Source organism: Amphiura filiformis, chromosome 14, assembly GCF_039555335.1.
Source record: "Amphiura filiformis chromosome 14, Afil_fr2py, whole genome shotgun sequence".
Classification (NCBI taxonomy): Eukaryota; Metazoa; Echinodermata; class Ophiuroidea; order Amphilepidida; family Amphiuridae; genus Amphiura; species Amphiura filiformis.
Window position 1 is genome coordinate 34,871,726 of NC_092641.1, and position 26,989 is coordinate 34,898,714.

The 26,989-nt window shown below is 37.4% G+C and overlaps 1 protein-coding gene across 4 annotated transcripts; it reads left to right on the forward strand.

Annotated features, from left to right (window-relative positions):
* On the forward strand, nt 1-26,989 carry LOC140170023 (tyrosine kinase receptor Cad96Ca-like). Of its 4 annotated transcripts, XM_072193334.1 has the most exons (13): nt 2-250; nt 4,294-4,419; nt 8,009-8,134; nt 9,243-9,368; nt 11,176-11,301; nt 13,192-13,388; nt 14,642-14,927; nt 15,429-15,637; nt 19,736-19,858; nt 20,749-20,860; nt 22,713-22,809; nt 23,073-23,172; nt 23,418-26,989. In XM_072193334.1, the coding sequence occupies exons 1-13, from the start codon at nt 202-204 to the stop codon at nt 23,475-23,477; spliced, it is 1,737 nt and encodes a 578-aa protein (XP_072049435.1). In that variant the 5' UTR covers nt 2-201; the 3' UTR covers nt 23,478-26,989. The 4 variants fall into 4 exon arrangements, with proteins under 4 accessions (XP_072049437.1, XP_072049435.1, XP_072049436.1 ...); XM_072193336.1 differs by lacking the exon at nt 11,176-11,301 and having other exon boundaries at nt 1-250; XM_072193335.1 differs by lacking the exon at nt 8,009-8,134.

Genomic DNA, 26,989 nt, shown 5'->3' on the forward strand with positions numbered 1-26,989 from the left:
GCACCGATGCATGTCAACGATAGTGTATGTCTGTTTGTTATCATAAAAGCAGTATCTTCATATCAGTACTTATGCAATCTACCTTCACGGGTCTTCAAATGAGTCGAAGATTATACATGTCTTTTTCTGAACGGACTTTTTATAGTATTTACTGAATTTTATGAGAAATTCCAGTGGAGTTTTAATATCAATCGGTACATCATGACGCTGGTCTGGTATGTTTACACGAGCCTTGTAATACCTGCGATGGGTGAGTAACTCTTACCATAAGAAAATGATAATGGTATACAGGTTGTAACAAGAATATTATACAATTTAGAAAATAGTATCAGGCATGTGACTTTAATTAGTATTGAGTTTTACTTTGTCGTAGTCTTAATACAGCTTGGCCACTTTCGTGTCTTTTATAGCAAAATGACTGAATTGAGTTGAATTATGAACAGTGGCGTAGATTTCTTTTTGCATGGGGGGATGGGGTTGGAAAAAAATTCTTGAAATATAGTGAATCCGGTTTCTTTTGGCGACAAAATTTTGCCATTTTGAAGCTAAACTTATGAAATATTGTGCCAAACAAAATGGGCTTTGGGGGATCTACGCCTATGATTATATGAAGCATATAGAGTGACCCGGGATTAGTTATGCTACTATACATATCACATTCACGCCATATAACCCCTTTTATTTTTTCTGAAATGCAAGTTTACATGTAATTGCTAATCATGAAAGGCGTATTACGCGATGCAATCTTGATATGCCTGAAAATGTCAAAAGTCACAGCGGCCCAACTCGTTTTCTGCACGATTTGTGAGCATAGCGTTTGAGCCCGATCTATATAGGCCCTAGTAAAGAAATGAAGTAAAGATTTGCTGTGAGCCAAGATGTTACTGACTCCGCTGCAACATTGTTGCCAATGGTCTCTTTTATTTATTTTTTTCTAAAACGCACAATTGTAATTGTATAATGTTTATTGTTACAGTCTGTATACAGTCTAGCAACTATAATAAATTTATATCAGATTATATCATTGTATATTCACTCGCCTGCTTCACTTTTAATATTGACACTCAATTGTGTTTTTATGCGAAGCATACATGATATATTGCATATCAATCCTTTATTACCTAACCACATCATGACCTTAATCTAGGAATATATTGTGTTGAAGATATTCATTCATATAATCAATATAACTAACTGTAATTATGGTAATAATTTACATTCTTAAACACTTGAGAAAGTTCCTGCAATCGTATTGGTTTTTAAGCCGTATGCATACTTTTTATTAGACGTATAATATTAGATGTAACATATATCTACGTTATTTAATCTATTGCAATTCTATTTCCCGTAATGTTTAAGTTCTAGCGAATGTTTGATCACGTAAAATCGATAATGGGGGGAACACGAAATTGTTTGGGGGTCTTAAGGGGTGAAACTTAAATTTTTAGTTGAACCAGGAGGGGGATTGTTTATTTTTAAGTGGAGAAATTGGGAAAACAAGCCGGAACACGAAAATTTTGAGCGGACGCGTGGGGGGGGGAACGTTAATTTTTTTTGTCTATATTTTTTCCAAAACGCCCATTCCCCCTGCCATAAATAACGATCGGTGCCTGGACAGCCCCCCCTCCCCACACACACAGCACCACCACCAATCCATACTTTTAGAAAGATAAATTTATTTCCTGGTCATTTAACACAACAGGTATCAACAACCTCACGGTGCCACATACTGCAGTTACTGTCCGTTTTCCTATATATACACAATACACAGTGCTCTTACCATTGACGCGTAACCTCTACAAATAGTGTATGATAGAAGTATGGGTAATTGCCTAGTTAACGTCGCTGTGTCAAATAACCGGCCAATATTAAAAGTACTCTTCTAAAATTCTAGAAAATATAGTTTTGTAACATGTCCTAAATTTTTAGCTAATTTAGATGTTTGGAAATATTCGCACTTTGGTGTTTTAGGAAGGATATGTAAACGACAGATAACACCAAAAAATATGAAGAAATTATTTCCAAACCGTGTTACGGAACTTACGACCCACAGCCATTATGTTTCTCATTTTCAAGAATGTGGTTAACAATATGCACAGTATTGTCTCATTTCGTGAACAAAGGCCACACAGTAATTGTTACCTTGCGTTTGCTTTATAATCGTTCACCCAACTGAAACTAAAATACCAGCTCATTTATACAAGTGTATGTTATAGGTAATAGTACATTGCCTAGTTAACGTCGCTGTGTGAAAAATAACCGGCCAATATTAAAAGTACTCTTCTGAAATTCTAGAAAATATAGTTTTGTAACATGTCCTAAATTTTTAGCTAATTATACAAGTAAAACAGACACACATATGTGTGGATTTAACCAGAGAAGATCTGATGTAACATAGTTGAGCTGTTTTCAATGAGTGTTATCTTGGTTTAATAGCTTTTAATGGGGTTTAAGTCCTGCAACGGTCGTGGTGAATTCTACTGTAGACATGACTGCATCATGATCATTTTTGACTTCCTCCACATATCCTTTCTTACTAAGTGTGTATGTGTGAGAGGAAGACAGCTCTGCAAATCAAATATTAGGCCCAGAAAAAAGTGTTTGTTTGGCCTCACTCGAACAACCGACCCTGATTTTCAGAAATGGAGAAAAAGGTTTTTACTGCACTAAAGAATACCGACCCTAATTTCTGAAATTTTTCTCAGTCTATATCATTTAATTGAATTCTATAATCAAAAAATCAGTAAGTTGAGCAACATGTATCACTCAAAACCTGCTTTAACATGTAAATTAAGCACCATAATAACATCCATATATCTACCTCGAGTCACCGGCACTAGCTTTGAAGTTCAGCGTGTTCTGCGTTAGCTTAGCGTTACTTGGTGGGTGTACATACTTTTACGCGCACGATCAATGTGCCGCATATGTACACGCAAGAAACCACACTAAGCCAGCGCAGCACACGCTGAACTTCATAGCTGGTGACGGCGACTCAGGGTAGATATGTGACCGTCCACCACGAAACGCTCGTAAAGTCGATCCCCGGTCATTTTGTTTTATTTCATGTTTAGAAAATATATATCATGAGCTTTAAAATGATATATCATTTGACTTCAAACGATATCCAGAAGCGGAGTTATGGTTTGTTGAACTTTGCTCCTTCAGCAAAAGGGTACCCTATTTCGGTGCTACATTAATGTCTCTTTTACCACATTGCTGGTAATAAATATCAAATAATCATCCCCAAGTCAACGAGGTTCAGGAATGTCCTCTCATTGTTAATTGTTGCTTAACCCACTATTTGAATAGAATTTAGTCAAAGCAAACAAAGACTAGAGATATTTATGAATTCTATACATAGGTAGAAGCTTATTAGGACCCTCTTCAACAACAGGATTAATGGTTGGTTTAAAAGGTGTTTCACTGGCACTAACAAAATGGGGAACATGTAGCACCAACTTGAGGTACATATGTATACAACCTTTATGCACACATTTTGCACTGTAACTCAGAATTTGCCGGCTTTACCAGCGGTTTGAGGTGGACGGTCACATATATAGACTAATCCGTTTGCCTTCACGTTGGCCAACGGTGGGTGAAGCGGTGAGGGCGCTTTTTCAAAATGGCATCAATAATGACACCATCATTTTTGTTCTTTTTAGCCACTTTTTAACAATTTCAGCCGGTTGTCCCCCCCCCCCACACACACACACATTTCAAACCTGGATTGATTGGCGCTAATGCACTAAATTTCACGCCTAAGTTTAACACCAGGATTTTTAAAAAAAAATACAGTATCATGCATTGTGGTTTTCTGAAAAATGAAAATTATCGCTTTTCATTTAGTCGAGAACATATATATATAACGTCAATAGGTGTACCTCACAATTGTGCTCATTTCAACACTGAATTCGATAAGTTCCAATGCCTAATTAAATGACTGAGTGAGCCATGTACAACAATAGCCATCGAGTGACTAGCGTTCTGAGTGTGATTATTGATTCGCCTGCATCTCACCTATTATTTACGCTTGAACTGATTCGGACACATTATTTGGGTGTAAAGGATTGGGCTTTATCCCCGGGGCTTTATCCTTTATTTGCTTAAATATTGTTTCACATTATTTAGGAAACTACTGAATATTTAACCAGGTGGAGTTTTTACTTTATAATGTAAAAATAAATTTAAAAAAAAAAAGATCCGACCGACCGACCCAAAATCCCCCACTGTTTTGGCCTAAGGTTAGAAAAAGTATATACTCAAGCAATAACTCAGACCTTTTGTTTGTTTCAGTCGTATCTCAAGCTTGTCCTCCTGATTTTTGTTTCAACGGTGGCACCTGCTATATTGATAATGGAATCCCGTCTTGTGATTGTCTACAAGGTTATAGGGGACCGCAATGTGGTGATATGGTCATCGGTAAGTAATTATAGGACCAAAATGTGGTGATAAGAACATCAGTGGGGAATTATAAGACCACAATGTGGTGATAAAGCCAACGGTAGGTAATTATGATTAGGATAATGAACTGAGTGCAATGCATTAGTCAAGATAATCGCACGCGCCGTGGAGTTATTGCATTTAGCTCGAGAGCCGATAGGCTCGAGAGCTAAATGCAATAACTCCATGGCAAGTGCAATTATCTTGACGAATACATTTGCACGAGTACATTATCCGTCATATACTTTGAGTGTATTAAAACAATAGGCAATATTAATGGCTGCATTCATTATATTAGTTTAAGCATTTACTAGTAACTGGTCAAGAAAATCAATCACTGTAGAAGTTAGCTATCAATGGTATCGATTGCGCCATGCGTCATACTTTAGTAACTTATTCACGCATGGTTTGTAATCAATTGACTTTATGTTGTGATCATTTAATATCGTGGTTCCGAACACAGAGAACACTGAAGCAGTTGACCTAGAAACAATCGATTTTGACGTCCCACTACATGTAGTACTACGGTGAATGGAGATGAGAGAATAAACTTATATATCAATATCAACTGGACTTTATAGTTCTACAATTTGAACTTTAAAATCTACTAATATTGTTAAAACACACGACAGTGGAATTTTTCAATTTGTTCAGTATTATAAAGCATGATCATGATATTATGCGCTAGTGTGTGTTTCCTGGGCGTGTTTATGTTATCTTAGATATAGACCTACATGTAATTCATTTGTAAAATGCTGAATATTTTGTAATGGTGTCATCTTGTATAATTATGGTCCACCTGTTTTTAGCCCTTTTTAATTAATAGAAGCTCGATTATTCTCATTTGATGTTTGATTTATTTGAGTTCATTAATCATAATGTATGGCAATGATAGTTGCAAAATAGACCAGTTTGTAACCTATGATTTACAAAATGCGCATGAAAAAATACCATACCCTATAACTATTTTAACACCACAGAATGTATATTCGTACTTTTTTTGTGGTATATATATCGAACATAGTTATATAAGTTATATAGTAATGTGAAAGTAGTATTTCTAGTATTTGAGCGTGCACGTATTATCTAAAATCTATTGTTTAGCGTGCGGGTTTTAGATAATGTATTGTTTAGCGTGCAGGTTTATATGAAGTAGTTCGCGAAAATAATGCACGGGAGAAGAATACATAACGATGAATAGAAACGGGCACTAGAAGTGTATAGGATCATAATGTGGTGATAAAGCCAACGGTGGGTAATTATAGGACCACAATGTGGTGATAAGGTCAACGGTGGGTAATTATAGAACCATAATGTGGTGATAAGGCCAACGGTGGGTAATCATAGGACCACAATGTGGTGATAAAGCCAACGGTGGGTAATTATATGACCACAATGTGGTGATAAGGTCAACGGTAGGTAATTATAGAGCCATAATGTGGTGATGAGGCCAACGGTGGGTAATTATAGGACCACAATGTGGTGATAAAGCCAACGATAGGGAATTATAGGACCATAATGTGGTGATAAAGCCAACGGTAGCTAATTATAGGACCACAATGTGGTGATAAAGCCAACGGTGGGTAATTATAGGACCACAATGTGGTGACAAGGCCAACGGTGGGTAATTATAGGACCACAATGTGGTGATAAGGCCACCGGTAGGTAATCATAGGACCACAATGTGGTGATAAAGCCAACGGTTGGTAATTATAGGACCACAATGTGGTGATAAGGTCAACGGTGGGTAATTATAGAACCATAATGTGGCGATAAGGCCAACGGTGTGTAATCATAGGACCACAATGTGATAATAAAGCCAACGGTGGGTAATTATAGGACCACAATGTGATAATAAAGCCAACGGTGGGTAATTATAGGACCACAATGTGGTGATAAGGTCAACGGTGGGTAATTATAGAATCACAATGTGGTGATAAAGCCAACGGTGGGTAATCATATGACCACAATGTGGTGATAAGGTCAACGGTAGGTAATTATAGAACCATAATGTGGTGATAAGGCCAACGGTGGGTAATTATAGGACCACAATGTGGTGATAAGGCCACCGGTAGGTAATCATAGGACCACAATGTGGTGATAAAGCCAACGGTTGGTAATTATAGGACCACAATGTGGTGATAAGAACATCAGTACGGAATAATAGGACCACGTTGTGGTGACATGTGGTGAAATTAGACTATGCCATAGTCGATTTTAGATAAATAAAAATATGTTATTAATCATGATGAACGCATTCAGTTGAACTCGATATGATGTTTATCACATTTAAAGTATATTTAATAAATGGTCATAAAAAGTTTATATAATTAGTGACAGTAAAAGTAAAGAATACCTTATAACGTAAAATATACGTAATATTGAATGCAACATCACGAGGGTTCACTTAATACTGAACAATTCTGATTTTGGGATCTACCAGTTTATTAATGCTTATGTGCACAGTGATTTTCATCACTTGTACACTTTTGTACTGTTTTCCTGACACTTCTGTGGGCTAATTGGCATTTTTGGCCATCGAACTTTACCTGTACCTACATTGGTTGTTTGGTTCTCTATGTCTGCTTATGTGCATAGTGATTTTCAGCACTTGTTCCAGTGCACTTTTGTATTCCTATTTTTGCAGGTTTAACACTTCTGTGGGCCTTGGAATTGGTAATTTTTGGCTATCGAACTTTACCTACTTCTATGCCTACATTTGGTGTTTTTGTCCTCCTCTGCATACTGTCTAGTGTGTATTTTGTTTCCCCACATCAAGTTGGTATACCTTGCATTCTTTCTTTTCGTATATTCAAGGTATCCTCTTGTATCATTTATTGATCCTTGATGTGTTTTGTGTCCTCGTCCGTTGGATTCACCATTACCCACTTTTTCATCCTCTTTTATGACATTTTTCAGTAGATATCCACGAAAAAAATTATTCCCAAAATTTCAGTTGATTCCGATTTTGCAAGTTATGCATGAGTATGTGTATTGCAATGTTGCAATGTTGTAGTGTTGTACTTTCGTTCTGGTATACCAGAAGGAAATTCAAATTTCACGATATCTTTGCTAAACGAGTTAATCTGCGAGAAATGTTTTGTACATAAAACATTATGTAGCCAGAGGTTTCCAGTGATATAAAAATCTCAACTTCTTTTTGAAAAAAGTGGGGGATGATGCTGTGGATCACGAAATGCCCTTTTAATACAATCTACCCAAAAATTCATGCAATAGTGTGTTCATAACAACAGTCCTGTAAGGACTATTAATGGATTGGGTAATCCTCAGATGTCTAAATGGATATGACATCATTTGGGAAATCTAAAATCTAACAGGCATCGTTTCATTGTAAAATCGAAAAGTATTTATGTGACCCCTGCACCAGTTAGTGCTGATTAATTCACTAATTAGTAGTATTTGGACACATAATCTCAAGCTTTGTTATTATTTAAACAGTTGACTACTTCTAAACACTTGTGGGGACTTAGTTCAGCAAACCATAATTTTGGAATAATACGGTCCATTATGAAACTGATATTTATTTTATTTTCAATATACGGGACAGGACCACCCGGAGGTGATCCATGTGATCCAAGCCCATGCCAGAACAACGGAATCTGTCTGGTTGTTGACGATTTCCACGTAATATGCGATTGTACGAGCACAAGTTACGGTGGGATGTACTGTACCGGTGAGTCCTATGTTTCTCTGTCTGTCTGTCTGATATGTTAGTTTCTTATTGGCTATTTGTGGCATTGATGCAATAGGAGTAGTGATGTAACAGGATTAATTGCCATAACGATAGGTGAAAACTATTTTTTAATGTATTACCCAGTTACCCTGCCCTCTAAGTGCAATGATAGATTGAGCACAATACCGCTCTTTTCGAAGACACCAATCGTACAGGTGCGGGTGAATCTTACATGGAATCTGCAAAATAACAATACATTTAAAAAATAGTTTTCACCTATCGCTATGGTAATCAATCCTGTTACATCACTACTTCTGCCACTAATAGTTTGATTCAAGACATTGATTTGTAACTCGCAGACCAAGAAAAATCTCAAGTCTCTATAATCTGTTGTAATTCTGAGATGCAGAAATGTTGCCAAAATTTGACCAAGACTGTGATAGGAATTACAATTAAATATAACATTTTTTGGCAAATATGATTTGTTTATAACGAGTCATTCCAATATTAACAATTAAAAAGAGAATATCTTCATTTTGGGGCCCAAAAATTTGGAGCCCTGAGTCCGGGCCCATCTGACCCAATGGTAAAATCCGGCCGTCTTTTGCACCAGTAAAAAAATTCGCGCGTGTACAGCGTAAACACGAAAACGAGGTTCTGATGGCAGATCTAATTCACGGCATGAACTACCTCATCATTCAGGGTATCGATTAAAATATGTGTGTCACCAGCGTTTGCCATAAATTTCCTTGTTATACAATGCAATGAAAATTCAATGGGTGAATATTTTCAACACTAATACAAAAATAATAATCCCTGGATGTTTGTTGTCAAATGCGCTTGCACAAGGTTGTGTAAAGGTTTTCCTCTACGAATAAAACTCTGTTTGCAGAGGGTCTCTACAAGTCTTTGACTCGATTATTCCATCGACATCATGAAGGATATGCTTTACGGAAGTGTCATCAAAATGTTTTGTTATTCTAAATAGGAAACACAAAATGGTTCATCAGGTCTACTGTAAGCTGCAAAACATATTCAATTGAATTTCAAGTTATAAAGACCAAACGAAAACTAAATAAAAAAAATGATTGATTGTTTGATTTCACAGAAAACGAAATGCTTTCCTGCCAGGGCATCAATCCATGTTTGAACGGAGGCAGATGCGATGTACAAACTGACGGAACATATAGCTGTGATTGCGCCGGCACAGGATACACAGGAGAAACATGCACAGGTTGGTTTGATTTTCAGGTTTTTGATAGAATTTTTTAATCCACCGGAAGTAAAGACAATATTCTATGAGGAAGAGGAGTCTACGAAAAACCTATTTACTCATTTACTAAATGCTATAGATGAATTTTGACGTCATTGCCTGGCATCATATTTTATTCAGGGCCCGTGCGTTTAAACCTCCCGCCACATCACAATAAGGCTATTGAATAGTGTACACCAGGCACAAAAAAGAAACTCGTCAGTTATAGTCATCCTTGCTGTTCAACAACCTGATATTTTTGGATTATCATCTGAAATATACACTTTGTTAATTGGACTTTGCTTTCTCATATGACACCCTGTTCGTGAAAATCAAGCAAGAATTGACCATATGCGCCTCCAAACCCTCAAACCCCAATATCAAAAGTTGCAATTTTAACGATTAGATTGTGCCTGTTACACTGTGTGCTTTATTGATTGGCCCGTGGTGCTTGTGTGCAATACAACGATGCGTTCCCATTGAAAATCGTTGAAATTGCAACTTTTGATTTTGTGGGTTGATATTTCAGAATAATCCAAAACCAGATTGTTGAACAGCAAGGATGACTATAACTGACGAGTTACTTTTGTGCCTGGTGTATATGTAGTGGTTGCATGCAGTTCGCTAAAGTGTAAGCATGGTAGGTATCATAGAAGGAGGTTCCACAGAAAAATCCTAATCCACTCAATAGGGTTAAGCCGATTACGCTATTCAACGCTAGTCATCACTTGAATGGATTTAATCAGTGCAGTCCCTCAAACACGGCCTTTGATGTTTATGATCGTTATGCGACAATATCGATCATCTATCTTAAAATTCAATTTAAACAGACCCCCCAGGTGACCCCTACCGGAAATGGATGATATTAGTGCCCTTTTGCATCGGTCACATGATCTTCGATTGCGTCATTGTCTTTTCGAGTTCAAGTTGATTTACTAGCGAAAACCTGATCGAATTCCCTCATTTCCTTCTAAAGTTACGGTGAATTTATGTATTTTTTCTGATCATGATTAGTAATACTGGCGGGTGTCTGCGGGACTTTTAAACCAGTGGAAATGATTTGGAAAGGTTTTCCAAGACTGGCAATGTTGTTTCTATGATCCGCCAAGTTTGGCCATAAGAAATATTGGCGTTATAAAATTACCGGAAGTAAATCGTTTTCCTTTGTTTATGGTCACGGCCACAATGCTTTGTGGGTAAAAATGACGTCATTCCGCTTAGATGTCACGATAACGGTGGTTCATAACCGGCCAAGCTCAATAGATAAGAAGCTTAGCAAATCGATAGTGCACCATTTATACCTGATTGCTCAGTATCGACTCATAACGATCATAGTACAAAGGGAACTGGGTTCGTGCATTCTCCTTCTATAATACCTACCATGGTGTAAGGCATATCGATGAACCAGTCCCTCCCTATTGATAATCATTTAGGTTTCATCTATATTTTATAGCAGCTTTCTTTTGGCACTCGTTGCCAATACACAGCAGTGCCAGCAGTGTCCACCAAAATTCAAATGTTTCTAAATTTATTACACATTCTAAGGAACCCTGATTACCTTTTTAAGATAGCCGAGTGGGAGCGTTTTCATTGAAATATTTTTTGTGTAAAAACTGAAGCATCCTATGTATGAAAGAATAATATGAATATTAACTGTACATCATACAAGTTACAAAGACCAAACGAATTGATTGATTGATTGATTGAGTATTTGATTGATTGATTGATTGATTGATTGATTGATTGATTGATTGATTGATTGATTGATTGATTGATTTTTATTTTACAGAAAACGACATGCTTTCCTGCCAGGATACCAATCCATGTTTGAACGGAGGCAGATGCGATGTACAAACTGACGCGACATATAGCTGTGATTGCGCCGGCACAGGATACATAGGAGACACATGCGCAGGTTTGTTTAATTTTAAAGCTTCTTGATGAAAGTGTTCAATCAAGTAATAGACAATATTCTTTGAAGAAGATAACCGAGTCTTCGAAAAAAATATTTACTCATTTACCTTTATGCTAGTCCGAATATTCAGTCCCAGAACAAAATATTTATTTGCTGACATGATCATGTTCTGGGACTGAACTGCTGTCTCCATGTGCCTTTTAATAACAAACTATGAATATACTCCAAGACACCATGCTATACCCAGGGTGCATGAGCGGTCACTGGGTTGTAAGCTGTCACTAGGTTTTTCAGTTCTCGGGTTGGTGTCTCGGAGTATATAGTGTGTAAACAAGGTCCTGTGGTAGGGCCAGTTTGGACAACCGGAAGAGTTTTGACCACTGTTGACAGGTCTTTTGTTTGTAAACAGACAACGCTGAATATGAAAGTAACAGCCACTACCTTTATGATATATTTAGCAGCCTCCTTTTGCACTTGTTGCCGATATTAGCTCGTGCACAGTCTGGTAGAGCGTAAATACGGAAGTTGGGATCTGATTGGCTAATTGAATAATGGAATAAAACATCATCTCATTCGCAAGATGCATAGCATCGCGTGAAATGTTTCTTTTACGCGCACCATTCGCACGTCAATCACTCATTACCAGTGCGAAAGGACCTTAACACACTGTTTAAACATATTAAAACTAGAAATTATCAGTGTACTATATTATATAGAAGGTTCTATAAAAGCCTGTTCGATTTCATGATGGATTTTGATGGTCTATACTAGTGTTGTGAATAACCCGGGTGCACGGGCATAGTTCTTAAGCTGATAGATTTAGATCATGCATGCCTATTCCCAAGGATCTCCAGCCAGGAGCTATATATTCTATACCTTGTGGATCTTCAATCTTGTGACCAAGTTTACATTGGTGAAACTGGCAGGACGTTGAAGAAGAGAACTAGTGAACACCATAGAGACAGGCTCTGGCTACACACAAAAATCAGCAGTCGCTGAACATGTGTGGCAAAACCAACACGACATTGACTGGGGACACCAAGTGGTTTGAAAGAAAGTATATCCATCAGACAATTTCAATAAGGAAAACGGAGTGGACATTCCTCCTGAATGGAATAGATTATTCAAAAGGACCTCTGACCAAGTTAATTATAGCCTGTTTGTTCCCCACACAGGAAGTTCTCCTTTTTGACTCATTGACAATCATTTTGACATCCCCTCTTGACACTTTAGTCAATCACTTTGACATGTCCTATTGAAAGTTCCCCTAGTGTATGTAAGGCCGAAAAGTTCCGAAAGCTCAGCCCCCTGAAAAGGACTTCTCTTGGGAAAAATTAAATTTTACTAACGAAATAACTATCTGGCACATAGTTAGGTAAATAATCTATTATCAGCGAAATAAGCTATTACCAAGAGATTACCGACCAAGAGATTTTGCAATAATTCATAAATTAGAAGACAAATTAAAACATAAAACGGGTTAAGACTTTGGTAGTTATATATTTTTAAAATGCTACCGTAAAAACTCGATAGTTAGCACATGTGCTTACTATCGAGCGCTTTTGAATACATGACATTGTACCAAAAGTCCGGCGCTTTACCAATTGAGCTAATGGGATTGAGACACAAATTTGCAGGTTTACTTGTTCGTAGATAACTATGTGTATCGATAATTTGCTCAAAACCATTTACACTTTTGTGGACGGGGCTCTTCATGTTTGTATGTTTCAAAATAGCTCGATAGTAAGCACATATGCTAACTATCGAGGTTTTTACGGTAATATTGCAGTATTCCATTCTTCTGATAAATCCGTACACGTATGCGATTTTTATGATTTTGTAATGTGACTCACACATCCCTGTTGACGCTTCTTGTTCTCTTTTGTGAAGATTTACCTGATTCTGGCCGTGAATCTCTTGCAAAGCTCTCAAATACAACGATAATCGTCATAGCTGTCCTTGGAGTAGCTGTTGGTTTTCTTATCGTCGCTCTATGTGTGATTGCGTGTTGCTGGTATCAAAGGAGACAACGCAGAGACCGAGAACAAAGGCAACAGAGACGAGACGAACTTGCCCTACGGAAACAGGTTGGTTGATTAGTGCGGCCGAATGGTCATCGTATATACCATTTTTCGGAAAGCATCGAAATTGGTACAAAGCTCTTGATGTACTAGGTATATCTTCATATGGGACCAAATTAATTTCTCTCCAAGATGGCGGGAGAAGTCATCAAATTTCAAATACATAGATCAAGTTCAAAACCAACCATAGTTCTAAACCATTTGGAGACCATTTTAAGGCACCAACTTATTTTGTGGTATAAAGTTTGTTCCTTTCGGCGTTCAAACGGATTTTCATTCTTCCATTGTAAGCACTAGAATACGCTCACGATGTCACCACAGGGGACACAGGTATTTCCAGTCATGCATTGCTATGTAGTACGTAGTGTGAATTCGACAGGATATTCGCCAGCGAAGTGTTACGTGTAGTCCGATTATCACATGTCAACTGGATTACGCTTTCGAGTTCTGTACCACGATCAAAGTGATCGCAACACAAAGTCTATGACATGTACTACCAATTCCAAAAGGTAAGTGGTCCAGTTACCAGGGAGTCATGTAACCACTTCGCTGGCGAATTGGATGAATGTTTAACTTACAGTTTGCCGAATTCTTCTTTTTTCACCGATGTTGCGATACTTTTGGCCAATGTATGTATATTTATTTGAAAAATCACTCGGCATTTCACAAATGACAACACTGAAGTCATTTGCTACTCCAAAACACTTTCCCGCTCGCTCCCATTTGAATCAGGCTCACTGCGGTGTATAGGGGCTTGGCACTGTGACCATATTGTCATGTTGGAAGGATACGCCAATTAGTAATATTTTTGAAACTCTAATCTTTTGTTAATTACATGGATACAAATTGAAGGAATTGAGTCTTTGTGGTTTTTTAAAACAAGAATAGTGTGTATTTAGAGCAACAATTAATAAACACGTGTTCATTAAGTGTTGATCGTGTTTAAATATAAACATTTTTTTGCAGTGCATCAATGGCACTCACTATATAACAGATAATACTCTTATGCTAAAATGTGTCACCAATACTTCTATTATATATTTATTTATTTATTTATTTATTTATTTATTTAGTGTTATTCAAAAGGCAGAGTTGTATTTACACCTCTGAATTGAGCACTTTTTCCACCGGGCAGTTTGATACTTCTTGCACATTTATTTATTTATTTATTTATTTATTTATTTATTTATTTATTTATTTATTTATTTATTTATTTATTTATTTATTTGTTTGTTTGTTTGTTTATTTATTTATTTTAGTTCCAGTACGAGCCTAGCCCAGTTATCAGAAAAAAGTCGGGTGCGTTCAACAGAAACAATTTGACGTTGTGCGAACAACTGGGAAGTGGGGCTTTTGCTGTGGTATATCGTGCAACAGCAAAAGGCATCGTGACAAAAGGTGTTGAAACAGTGGTAGCGGTTAAAATGCTACATGAAACGTCTACGGAAGATGATAAAATGAATTTCCTGAAAGAAGTTGAGATGTACAAGAGTTTAAAGCCTCATCCAAATATTATTGGTATGCTGGGAACATGTATTGATAAAGGTAAGGATAACTCGCTAGCATGTAAAACCTCTCGTTGCTCTGTAGACAATTTAGTTTACACAAACCAACAACATTGATATGTGTGCTGGCCTACTGAGCTGAACCAGTTAGGCTATAGCTAGTTAGCACTGACTAGGAATATGCGTTCACTCCTAACTTAGGGAGTTGGTACTAACCTAGCAGCTTGATAGCACTATGACTAGGAATATGCGCTTCACTCCTAACTAAGGGAGTTGGTACTAGCCTAGCAGCTTGATAGCACTATGAGTGTGGCGAAGAAAGTGCAGAAACGTTTTAATAGAAAATAGATCTAATATGGTGGTGGTGTGTGTGTACGTAGTGCTTCGATTGACTATACGCCTAAGTTGGCAATGGGTTGGGTGCGTGTCGGGGTGCGTGTATTTACAAAGTTACTCCTGTCTTCTTGTGAAAGTCTAAAATCCTAATCCTTAATAACATATTAACAAACATAATAGTGACTATACAAAACAAATTTTACAGAGCCGTATTACATCATCATGGAGTTCGCAAGCGAAGGGAATCTTCAATCTCATCTAGAAAAGATTCGAAAACATGGCAATCCGACGTGTAGCAATTTGCAATCAGCCAACAATCATAATAATAGTACTCATCAGTTTCTCACACCCAATGAGATAATGACTTTTGCGGCACAGATAGCTCGTGGTATGGTTTATTTAGCTGACCAACAGGTAAGCATAACAACCATATGCATAGCTAGGGGGCAATGAGACACGTGCCCCGAGCACCATGTTTAAAGGAGCGCCGAATCGGCAGATTTAAGAATTCATCCCCTTCCAAGCGATGAAAGTGGTCATTTTTGAAAATGAACCGACAGTCCATATCAACAAATTGGCCAAACCTGATCTGTTGACCCCGGCTGTTGACAGTGCAAAATTAGCCTAATTCTGATCACTTACCTGGGTCTATCAGTGGCGTAGCCAGCACTTTTTCATAGGGTGGGCAAACCAACTTTTAAGGGTGCATAAAAGCTCATAAAAGTACAAAAACGGCTAAAAATCTTATATATCAGGGCGACCAGCCCGGCGGCCAGCATCCAGGGGGGAGGGGGCAAGATTTCTGACATTTTGGCCGGCACACCACCGTAAGCTACTGAACTGCTGAAAGGGGTGAGGGGGTGACATGCTTGTCAAGTTCACTCGTCGGTGAAATAATGTTCTTCTTGGTGCAGTCAAACTAATCCAAACTTCTTGCTGCGCCACTGTAAAGCCATGTCAGGCATGGGATGAATACAGGATCATGTATGGGAACCTCTTCCAAATAAAACATAGCTGTTCAGCATTTATCAGCTTTAATGTCTCTTGCCTTCTCAGGAACCGAATTTTGTCATCGAGTGACCCATCCCCGAAAAAAATATTATTTTCTTTACTTCCATTGTGTCCATCGGGACTTGGCAACTCGTAACATTCTTCTATTCTTTCTATTACAGTGTGTCCATCGGGACTTGGCAACTCGTAACATTCTTCTATTCTTTCTATTACAGTGTGTCCATCGGGACTTGGCAACTCGTAACATTCTTCTATTCTTTCTATTACAGTGTGTTCATCGGGACTTGGCAACTCGTAACATTCTTCTATTCTTTCTATTACAGTGTGTCCATCGGGACTTGGCAACTCGTAACATTCTTCTATTCTTTCTATTACAGTGTGTCCATCGGGACTTGGCAACTCGTAACATTCTTCTATTCTTTCTATTACAGTGTGTCCATCGGGACTTGGCAACTCGTAACATTCTTCTATTCTTTCTATTACAGTGTGTTCATCTGGACTTGGCAACTCGTAACATTCTTCTATTCTTTCTATTACAGTGTGTTCATCTGGACTTGGCAACTCGTAACATTCTTCTATTCTTTCTATTACAGTGTGTCCATCGGGACTTAGCAACTCGTAACATTCTTCTATTCTTTCTATTACAGTGTGTTCATCTGGACTTGGCAACTCGTAACATTCTTCTATTCTTTCTATTACAGTGTGTCCATCGGGACTTAGCAACTCGTAACATTCTTCTATTCTTTCTATTACAGTGTGTTCATCGGGACTTGGCAACTCGTAACATTCTTCTATTCTTTCTATTACAGTGTGTCCATCGGGACTTGGCAACTCGTAACATTCTTCTATTCTTTCTATTACAGTGTGTCCATCAGGACTTGGCAACTCGTAACATTCTTCTATTCTTTCTATAGGCCAAAAAAAAAAAGGTGTTTGTTTGCCCAGACACGACCGACCCAAAAAATCAAAAAACATCATGCAAAATAAAGAAAAGGATGTTTTTTTCTTATAATTATGCCAAATGACACTTGAAAGTTAATATTCCAGGCAATCACAGCTTTCATTCTTCCCATTTAGCCCTCCCCATCAATATTTTACCATCAATCAACATCAATATAGAGAACCAAGGATGTCAACTACATGTATGGTCTGGGATTTTGTATTACAGGCTTCCAGCCCATCACCCTTACAAAAGACATGCATTTATACTGAATTTATGCTGAATCTTTATCAAGATTTTGTTGCCAAAGAGATTAAACTTTATATGATAAGGTTGAAATACATTAATATATAAATACACACAAGTACAAAATGTAAGGCTGAATGTCTTATACACCAATCCGACTAGGCCATTACTAAGGTGTCCCCAACGTAAAACTGCGGTGTTCAAAGGTGGGGGGGGGGGGTTCCATCAATTACTTGTTAGTGACACAGAATTGTACACAACAGGGAGTTTCAATACACGATCATGAATTGATTGAACAAATTAAATCTCCTGCACTGGTACATCTGTGGTTCCGTCAATAGAGGCCAAATAGACTAAACGCTTCTTGGATTGGTGTATATATTTTCTCTTACTCCACTTGCTGCAACACGTGTAGGCCTACAGATGTAAAAAAAAAAAAAAAAAAAAAAAAAAAAGGAAATCGACCTACCGACCCACTCCTTTGTACCCCATGTCTGGGCAAACAAACACTTTTTTTTTTTTTGGCCTTACAGTGTGTCCATCGGGACTTGGCAACTCGTAACATTCTTCTATGCTTTCTATTACAGTGTGTCCATCGGGACTTGGCAACTCGTAACATTCTTCTATTCTTTCTATTACAGTGTGTCCATCGGGACTTGGCAACTCGTAACATTCTTCTATTCTTTCTATTACAGTGTGTCCATCGGGACTTGGCAACTCGTAACATTCTTCTATTCTTTCTATTACAGTGTGTCCATCGGGACTTGGCAACTCGTAACATTCTTCTATTCTTTCTATTACAGTGTGTCCATCGGGACTTGGCAACTCGTAACATACTTCTATTCTTTCTATTACAGTGTGTCCATCGGGACTTGGCAACTCGTAACATTCTTCTATTCTTTCTATTACAGTGTGTCCATCGGGACTTGGCAACTCGTAACATTCTTCTATTCTTTCTATTACAGTGTGTTCATCGGGACTTGGCAACACGTAACATTCTTCTATTCTTTCTATTACAGTGTGTCCATCAGGACTTGGCAACTCGTAACATACTTCTATGCTTTCTATTACAGTGTGTCCATCGGGACTTGGCAACTCGTAACATTCTTCTATTCTTTCTGTTACAGTGTGTCCATCGGGACTTGGCAACTCGTAACATTCTTCTATTCTTTCTATTACAGTGTGTCCATCAGGACTTGGCAACTCGTAACATACTTCTATGCTTTCTATTACAGTGTGTCCATCGGGACTTGGCAACTCGTAACATTCTTCTATGCTTTCTATTACAGTGTGTCCATCGGGACTTGGCAACTCGTAACATTCTTCTATTCTTTCTATTACAGTGTGTCCATCGGGACTTGGCAACTCGTAACATTCTTCTATTCTTTCTATTACAGTGTGTTCATCGGGACTTGGCAACTCGTAACATTCTTCTATTCTTTCTATTACAGTGTGTCCATCGGGACTTGGCAACTCGTAACATTCTTCTATTCTTTCTATTACAGTGTGTTCATCGGGACTTGGCAACTCGTAACATTCTTCTATTCTTTCTATTACAGTGTGTCCATCGGGACTTGGCAACTCGTAACATTCTTCTATTCTTTCTATTACAGTGTGTTCATCGGGACTTGGCAACTCGTAACATTCTTCTATTCTTTCTATTACAGTGTGTCCATCAGGACTTGGCAACTCGTAACATACTTCTATGCTTTCTGTTACAGTGTGTCCATCGGGACTTGGCAACTCGTAACATTCTTCTATGCTTTCTATTACAGTGTGTCCATCGGGACTTGGCAACTCGTAACATTCTTCTATTCTTTCTATTACAGTGTGTCCATCGGGACTTGGCAACTCGTAACATTCTTCTATTCTTTCTATTACAGTGTGTTCATCGGGACTTGGCAACTCGTAACATTCTTCTATTCTTTCTATTACAGTGTGTCCATCGGGACTTGGCAACTCGTAACATTCTTCTATTCTTTCTATTACAGTGTGTTCATCGGGACTTGGCAACTCGTAACATTCTTCTATTCTTTCTATTACAGTGTGTCCATCGGGACTTGGCAACTCGTAACATTCTTCTATTCTTTCTATTACAGTGTGTTCATCGGGACTTGGCAACTCGTAACATTCTTCTATTCTTTCTATTACAGTGTGTTCATCTGGACTTGGCAACTCGTAACATTCTTCTATTCTTTCTATTACAGTGTGTCCATCGGGACTTGGCAACTCGTAACATTCTTCTATGCTTTCTATTACAGTGTGTCCATCGGGACTTGGCAACTCGTAACATTCTTCTATTCTTTCTATTACAGTGTGTCCATCGGGACTTGGCAACTCGTAACATTCTTCTAGGAGAAGGTCTTGTATGTAAAGTCAGTGATTTTGGGTTAGCTAGAGATATGGCAGAAGAGAATGAATATGAAATGAAGTCACGGGTAAGATGTTGAAAGTTTGAAATTTGTAATTACTTTTGTGCTAAGCCTATAATTATGAATTATAAGAAGTGGACGGATACGCCTACAAATAGCATATACATAATCTTGGTGGTGAAGGTTCGGTTCGCTAAGTCGTGCTCCTATGTTTTAAGTTTTTATTTCTCAGGTTGTCCAATGTCCACAGATAGAGGTTATTCGTGTTCTATAAGCTGCATATCCTATCAACGACTGCTATACCTTGTTTAGGACTTTCAAAAGAAGTCCCTACATGTGCAACCATCACTGTTTCAAAATAGCCCGCCAAAGTCATGCAGGTAACTCCGATGTCGTGCATTGAATTGGTTCGAATGAGGAATACTACGGGAACCAGCGCCTTTTGTTAGAAGTCGCACATGAGTGAAGTGGATAACCTCTATTGTAAAAAGAATTCCCTTTTACAGTCTATGCTGCCATAGTGAAAAGTGTTTCTTATAAATCATACATATTTAGATAAGCACATTCGTTTTGCTACAAACTAAACCTTTGATTTTACCACCAGGCAGACCCGGGCCTAATTTTCCAAAACTGGGCATATTTATCATGTAAGGTCTCGGTTGTCTGGAATTTTAAACACGTGATTTCACTACAATTTGAAAGGTTCGCCTCGCGTGATTTTACAGTGTCTGTAGCCTATTGAGTTTATGCTAATGTTACGTAATATTAACCACGCGGTATCATATAATGTGGTTTGAAAGAAGAATTTACAGTCTTTATAGTGATCATAAAAATGTCATCACAATATTCCATACATTTAGGTCAAATGTGCCATTTTGACAAACTGGTGATATCAAGAGCAATAAGCAACAAAAAACCCATACAATATCAATCACTGTCTGTCACCTTTTGTATAGGGTCGAGTACCACTTCGCTGGTTGGCGTTAGAATCTCTGTTACTCAATGTGTATTCTTCCAAGAGTGACGTATGGTCGTATGGTGTGCTGCTATGGGAATTAGTTACTATAGGTAGGTTCATATAATTGTGTTCATTTAATAATTATGATCAAAATGTGTCATTAAACAAAAAACTGGTGATATGCAACAGCAATATGTTTATCTATACTACGGAGGTTGGAACTTTCATCCGGCATGATAATGCGTATGTCTACCCCCAAACGACTTAGCTAATCGCTCAAATGTTTACCCCAGCATCTATCCGGGGATAGGGCCGACCATCAAAAATGACCATGCGAGTAGTGAGGCCCACCATAGGTTTCAACAGTAAAATCCATGATTTTCATTTCGTTTCTGCACAGTTATTAAAAAAAAATATATATCTCGACATTAAAACTTAGTAGTTAGGTTCCCAGCAAACACACACATGTTTTTAAACGTTATAAACAAGTTACAACTTACAATCATTTTTTAAATTTACAAACATGTTTTGGTTTTAGGACAAAACGTTTTAATAATGTTTAAATGTCGGGTGATATCAAGGTCTTGAACATAATAAAAGACTATTTTTCAAAAGTTATCAAAATATTATTGTAAAATATTTGTTGGCAAACGGTTTTATAAAATATTTTCTCAATACTTTATGTAACATTATGTTAGAATATTTTGTAGAAAGTTGGTATAAATGTTTTTGAATGTTATCAAAACGTTTTATCCGACATTTTGAAAACGTTTTCTGCCAAACGTTTTATGTTTGCTGGGTTTATATTGTCATTTTCTTTTATATTTAGGAGAAAATCCAGTGCAAATTGCATGTTTGTAGTCTACAAATTGTAGACGTTTTAGCCGATATTTTGTACATGACCAAAATTACCCAAATTTTTGAGGGCACGCTCACATTATGCCGCGTCATGTCGACTTTTTTTATGTAGGCAATATATATTTATACGTATTTTATTATCACTATATCATGTATATAGAGGACCACAAAGCTATACATTGGTACTAAATACAGGGTGTCCCTGAAAGAACTGTATCGTCGGAAACTTATTTTTGGGGCACTTTAAGGCGACGCGATCTTTTGTTGGTCGAAGCAACCAAAAAAATAGATTTTCATTTTCTAAATCAATATATTATTGAAAAATAGTACTTTAATATTTTGCAAAAGTTAATTCTACAAATCATATACTCAGTGAAAACTTGCTTGATTTATTGTTGTTAATGAGTTATGTACGTTTTACAATAGTGTTGTTGTTTCAGCCCTCTTTACAACATAACTCAAGAACCACAGGACCTACAAAAGTATATCTGTGATATTTGAATTCTTCTACACGCTCGCTATAAAATGATCATTGCACTTTTTGCCAAAGCTCACTACCTTTCGCAAGATGCTGTGAACTACCAACTAGCAACAGTTGCTAACCTAAACGCATAAACCAAGTAGTTGAGGAATACTAGTATATCAGCTATCACATACCCTTTGATTTTTGACAATTGACCGCTCCGTTTTTGAAATCAAAGAATTTTACGAAACCGTTCCACGGAGTCAAATAGTTACCAATGACAATAGACGCCTCATGCGCTGATGATGCGCAGTGATTAGCACTCCGAATACAGATCACAATAGACGCCTCATGCGCTGATGATGCGCAGTGATTAGCACTCCGAATACAGATCACAATAGACGCCTCATGCGCTGATGATGCGCAGTGATTAGCACTCCGAATACAGATCACAATAGACGCCTCATGCGCTGATGATGCGCAGTGATTAGCACTCCGAATACAGATAGACGCCTCATGCGCTGATGATGCGCAGTGATTAGCACTCCGAATACAGATCATCGATTGATATTTGAATCCGTGGAAAGGTTTGAATAACGTATGAGATATTAATTGATCTATTTGATTGATTTATTACACAGGTTCGCAACCATATCCAGGCATGACAAACGGTCAAGTTATATCTGAGTTGAAAAAAGGATATAGATTACCTAAGCCAGAACATTGCAGCGAGGAAATGTAAGATTACAAAATTTTAAAAGATTCAAATTAGTTTCATCTAGATACTGACGTTATGTGACTTCATAATCCCTCGGGACTGCGCACCTCAAGATATCCCTCAGTTCCTATACAAATATTTAGATTTTTGACATTAACCTCAAAAATAACTTACTCATTATCTCATATACCTCTAAAAACGCTTTAAAAGTTTCCCGTTGTTTCATTTCTCTTTACATCTTTCCCATTAATTCCATTCATTTCCCACGTTTCTATGGCATCAGATATGATATAATGCGGAAATGCTGGCAAGAGAACCCGGATGAAAGACCTACATTTATGCAAATTCAAAAGGAAGTGGAACATATGCTGGAAGATGCCCAGGTAACAAAGATGTTTTTCTTATCTTAATAGTAAAAATATATATCTTCAATGGAAATTCAAGTTTTACGTTAAAATTGTTAACTTAGTTTAAGACAAGGCAACGTACAGAAGAGCCGTTGCAATTGGCTTCATAATTGTTGATTGTTCGTGTATTTGCTATTTTATTTTGTGTGTTTTTGATTTCATGTAATCCATACTGGAATCGTAATGTTTATAATGTTACACTTCTTTTGTTTTCCCACCAGGGCTATCTGTGTATGAGCGAATTCAACGAGCATGACTACGTGTACCTCTCGGATTATTAAAACAGCCCAGAGTAACGACCAGGACTGATGATTAATTAAAGACTAAAGTGCGCGCAATTGCAAATGATAGGCTATTCATTCTTGGACCGAGCGTGAAAATAGCCCATCTTCTCATTTCACGAAACCATGTGGTTAAATTACAAGCAGTTTCGCGGAATATTGGTTTTACGTTTGCATTTCTTGCCTTACCCCTCATTATTCGTTCGAAAATCTCAATATCGTGACCAAATTTCAAAGATATGGGGTTCTGAGAACAAAAACTGTTCAACAGTCGCGATCCCCTACTCAGCGGTCAGGTCACGGTCTATTTACGTGAGAAACAGCGCAGATCAGTCAGGGTCGGAGGTCAGAAAACTGTACGCCGCCTTTTAGGTAAACACGGTCTACATTGTCTAAGAGTCACCTTTTTGAATGGCCGATATATGCAGCTGTCAATCATCATGCACAACGATGCATCCAAAGGAAATATACAATAGGATACATAAACATCCCAAATATAAACGTACATAAAATAAGAATCAAAGGTCAGGTCTATTGCAAAAACAAGTTTATCTCTATTCGAAGAGAATAGTTATTACATTACAAGTTGACATTTGTTGCAATTGTTTTGTGCGTATTTCTCCTGAAAAAGGAGAAATTGTGTGGGTAAAGTTCAGCCTGGTACGTGTTCTTCCCCCGTTTGAAGCGTGCGTATTATCCCCCCGTTTGACTGATGACGTAGGTAAATGAAGCGGGCACTAGGCTCTCATAGGCACTATATCATGCTCTCATCATACAATCACAATCACTTTGACATTAGCAACAATGAGTTGTAGTATCACTTACCATAACAATGCTGCATAACAATGTGCACATTATTGTTCTCATTTCGGGAACAAATCCCACTCAGTATTGTTACTATGCGTTTGCTTTGTAATATTTCATCCAACTGAAACTATAGCATTGCAATATACAGGGAAATCAGATACATGAGCTTGTGTACTTAACACGGTTTATATGCTAGTCTCAGATGAAACTTCTAAGCTCAAATTATGTATTTATTTTTCAGGCCTAATATTTCTCATGATATTGATATACATATAAATTGTAATATTACAATAATATTGTCTAATATATAAAAAAAAGGAAGTGGCTGATTTTATCCATATGTTTGAAAACCATTAAATTTGTAATACTTAATTTGGAATTTTTTCTGTGAACAACAACAGTATTCGTTCTGTCCATTGAGAGCGTTTATAGTGCCTTTTCTCAAAACGGGCACATCTCATTTCATGACGTCACCGTTTTTCTAGGCCAAATCTGTCTCGTTCGAAGGAACTCACCGCTTAAGTTGGTTTTTGCGGAAAATCAATTTTAAACGTCTTATTTTCTCAAAAAAGGAGTGTCATTTTCATTGTCCTCATAATATTAACTTGCCAATGATATGATGTTGTTTTTGCAATAGACCTGCCCCTTAATAAGAACTACATAGATAAAGTATATTACAGAGTTAAACCGCTTTAAGAAGTTCAGTTCTATATGCCCATGCACAAGGTGCGATTTGCAAAACCTGTCGACTAGTGCGTCACAACTTATTTTGACACCCTTAAAAGAGTCACCGAGCATTAGATGGAGCTTGGTGTCCAGGTCTCCAGCCATGAAAAGGAACCATAATTTATTTAAGTTTTTGGCACACAAATCATTTTCTAACTTGATATATTCATCAGTCCTAATACAGGGTGTCCCAAAAAAAAGAGGCCCCTTATTGCGCCCTCTTTTTCACCTATTTCGGATAATTTGCTCAAGTATAAGTTGGTATGTAAAGAAGCCTGTACCCGTTAGCTTTAATAAACCGAAACAATTATTTCAATCGGCTCATAACTTTTGAAGATATGCCCTTTTAAAGAAATGTACCCGTTTTTCATTCTGTCCACAGATGAGGTTTGGCTACATCAAAGATTAAATGAAAAAAAGGCTAATGACATGGAAAGATAAGGCTTCGGAACACATTCACTAGTGTGATAAACCTAATTTAATTGGAATATTTAACAGAATATATGTTTTCAGGGCTACCTTTTATTTCGCAAGTATCCGCCGCACAAGGATGGTACGCAACGCAATTGATGCAATGAGGGCTAGGGCTGAAACCTGTATCGTCAAGGAGGCAACCAGGTACTAGGTAGAGGGCAGAGCAGCACAGTAAACTCACTTCAAAAGAACCAAAGACAAACTAAACATCCCGCTCATTCTACAAAATCCGGTGCCAATCCACTAAAAAAATTGAAGAAATAAAAGTTGTTCAAAAAGACCTGCTTTTTGTGTTTTTTAAGAGTAAATGTATCACTACTTTCAGATGTAAAAAATTGCCAACACCACTTGCATATTTTTCTTTCAGGAAGTCATGATGTTTTTAACACTAAAACTCAATGTAATGTGAGCTACGTTACCGACTACAAAATGGGCTGGTTTTACTCAATCCAAGGTCATAAAAAGCAAACTAAAGATCACTTGAGTGAAATGTAAAACAGATTTCACCATTTCATAGAAGTTTTGAAGATGCGTAAATGAGTGTGTAACGTAGCTCACAGTAACGTAGTTCACTGGTTTTTAATGTGATTTGCGAACGTTAGAACGTTATGTCGGTTAATTCTAATATAAATGGGGTTCGACCACTGGTAGCTTTCACATATTATTAGGAAGTACATGTAATACAAGTGCATACTATAGAATCCTGGTAACGTAGCTCACCAATCTTAACATGGTCGGTCGAAATTTCAATGTTTACAACATTTCTATGCCAAAAATGCTACAGCATCACGATTTTTACTGTGATTTTTAAAAACCTATGAGTGTTTCCTTTCCAAAACCGCAAATTACATTGATACCTCTGTTTACTTCTTTTCAATAACGTGTGTTAAAAAGGGGTAACGTAGCTCACAGCGTTTTGGTGGAAAGTGCAATTTATTTTAGAATTACACAAAGACGTTTTAATCACTAAAAATAATGTTGATAAACAATATGATGGTGCGTTATCTAATTAAAAAACAACAAATATGTAAAGAAATCGCATTTATTCAAAGAAAATATTCAGGGTTAGATGTGACACTTGAGCAGTGGAAACGCATTTTTAGCGATTTTTGAGCCTTTGCAAGGGTTAATCAGGCTGAAGAAAGCATTTAAAGTATGGAAAACTATATATGTCCGTGTAGATCTCGTTGAGTTCTACCAGAAAAACAACATATTTGATGCCCTAAATGCTCGACAAAGTGTATGTTGACCAAAGAATGAAAAAAAAGGCTATTGGCACCGGATTTTGTAGAATGAACGATCCCTTTTCATGACTACCTTTTATTCCAAAAAGTGAAATGACTTATGTCTATCCTTTTCCCAATCACTAACACTTTTGATTTTTCATGATTAAAATCAAGCTTCCATGTCTGGGAGAATGAATTCGCAATATTCAACATGTTTGGTCATCTGCATTGTAAGAACAACGCCATCCGCTCAGAATAAACAGCCTTGAATACCACAAA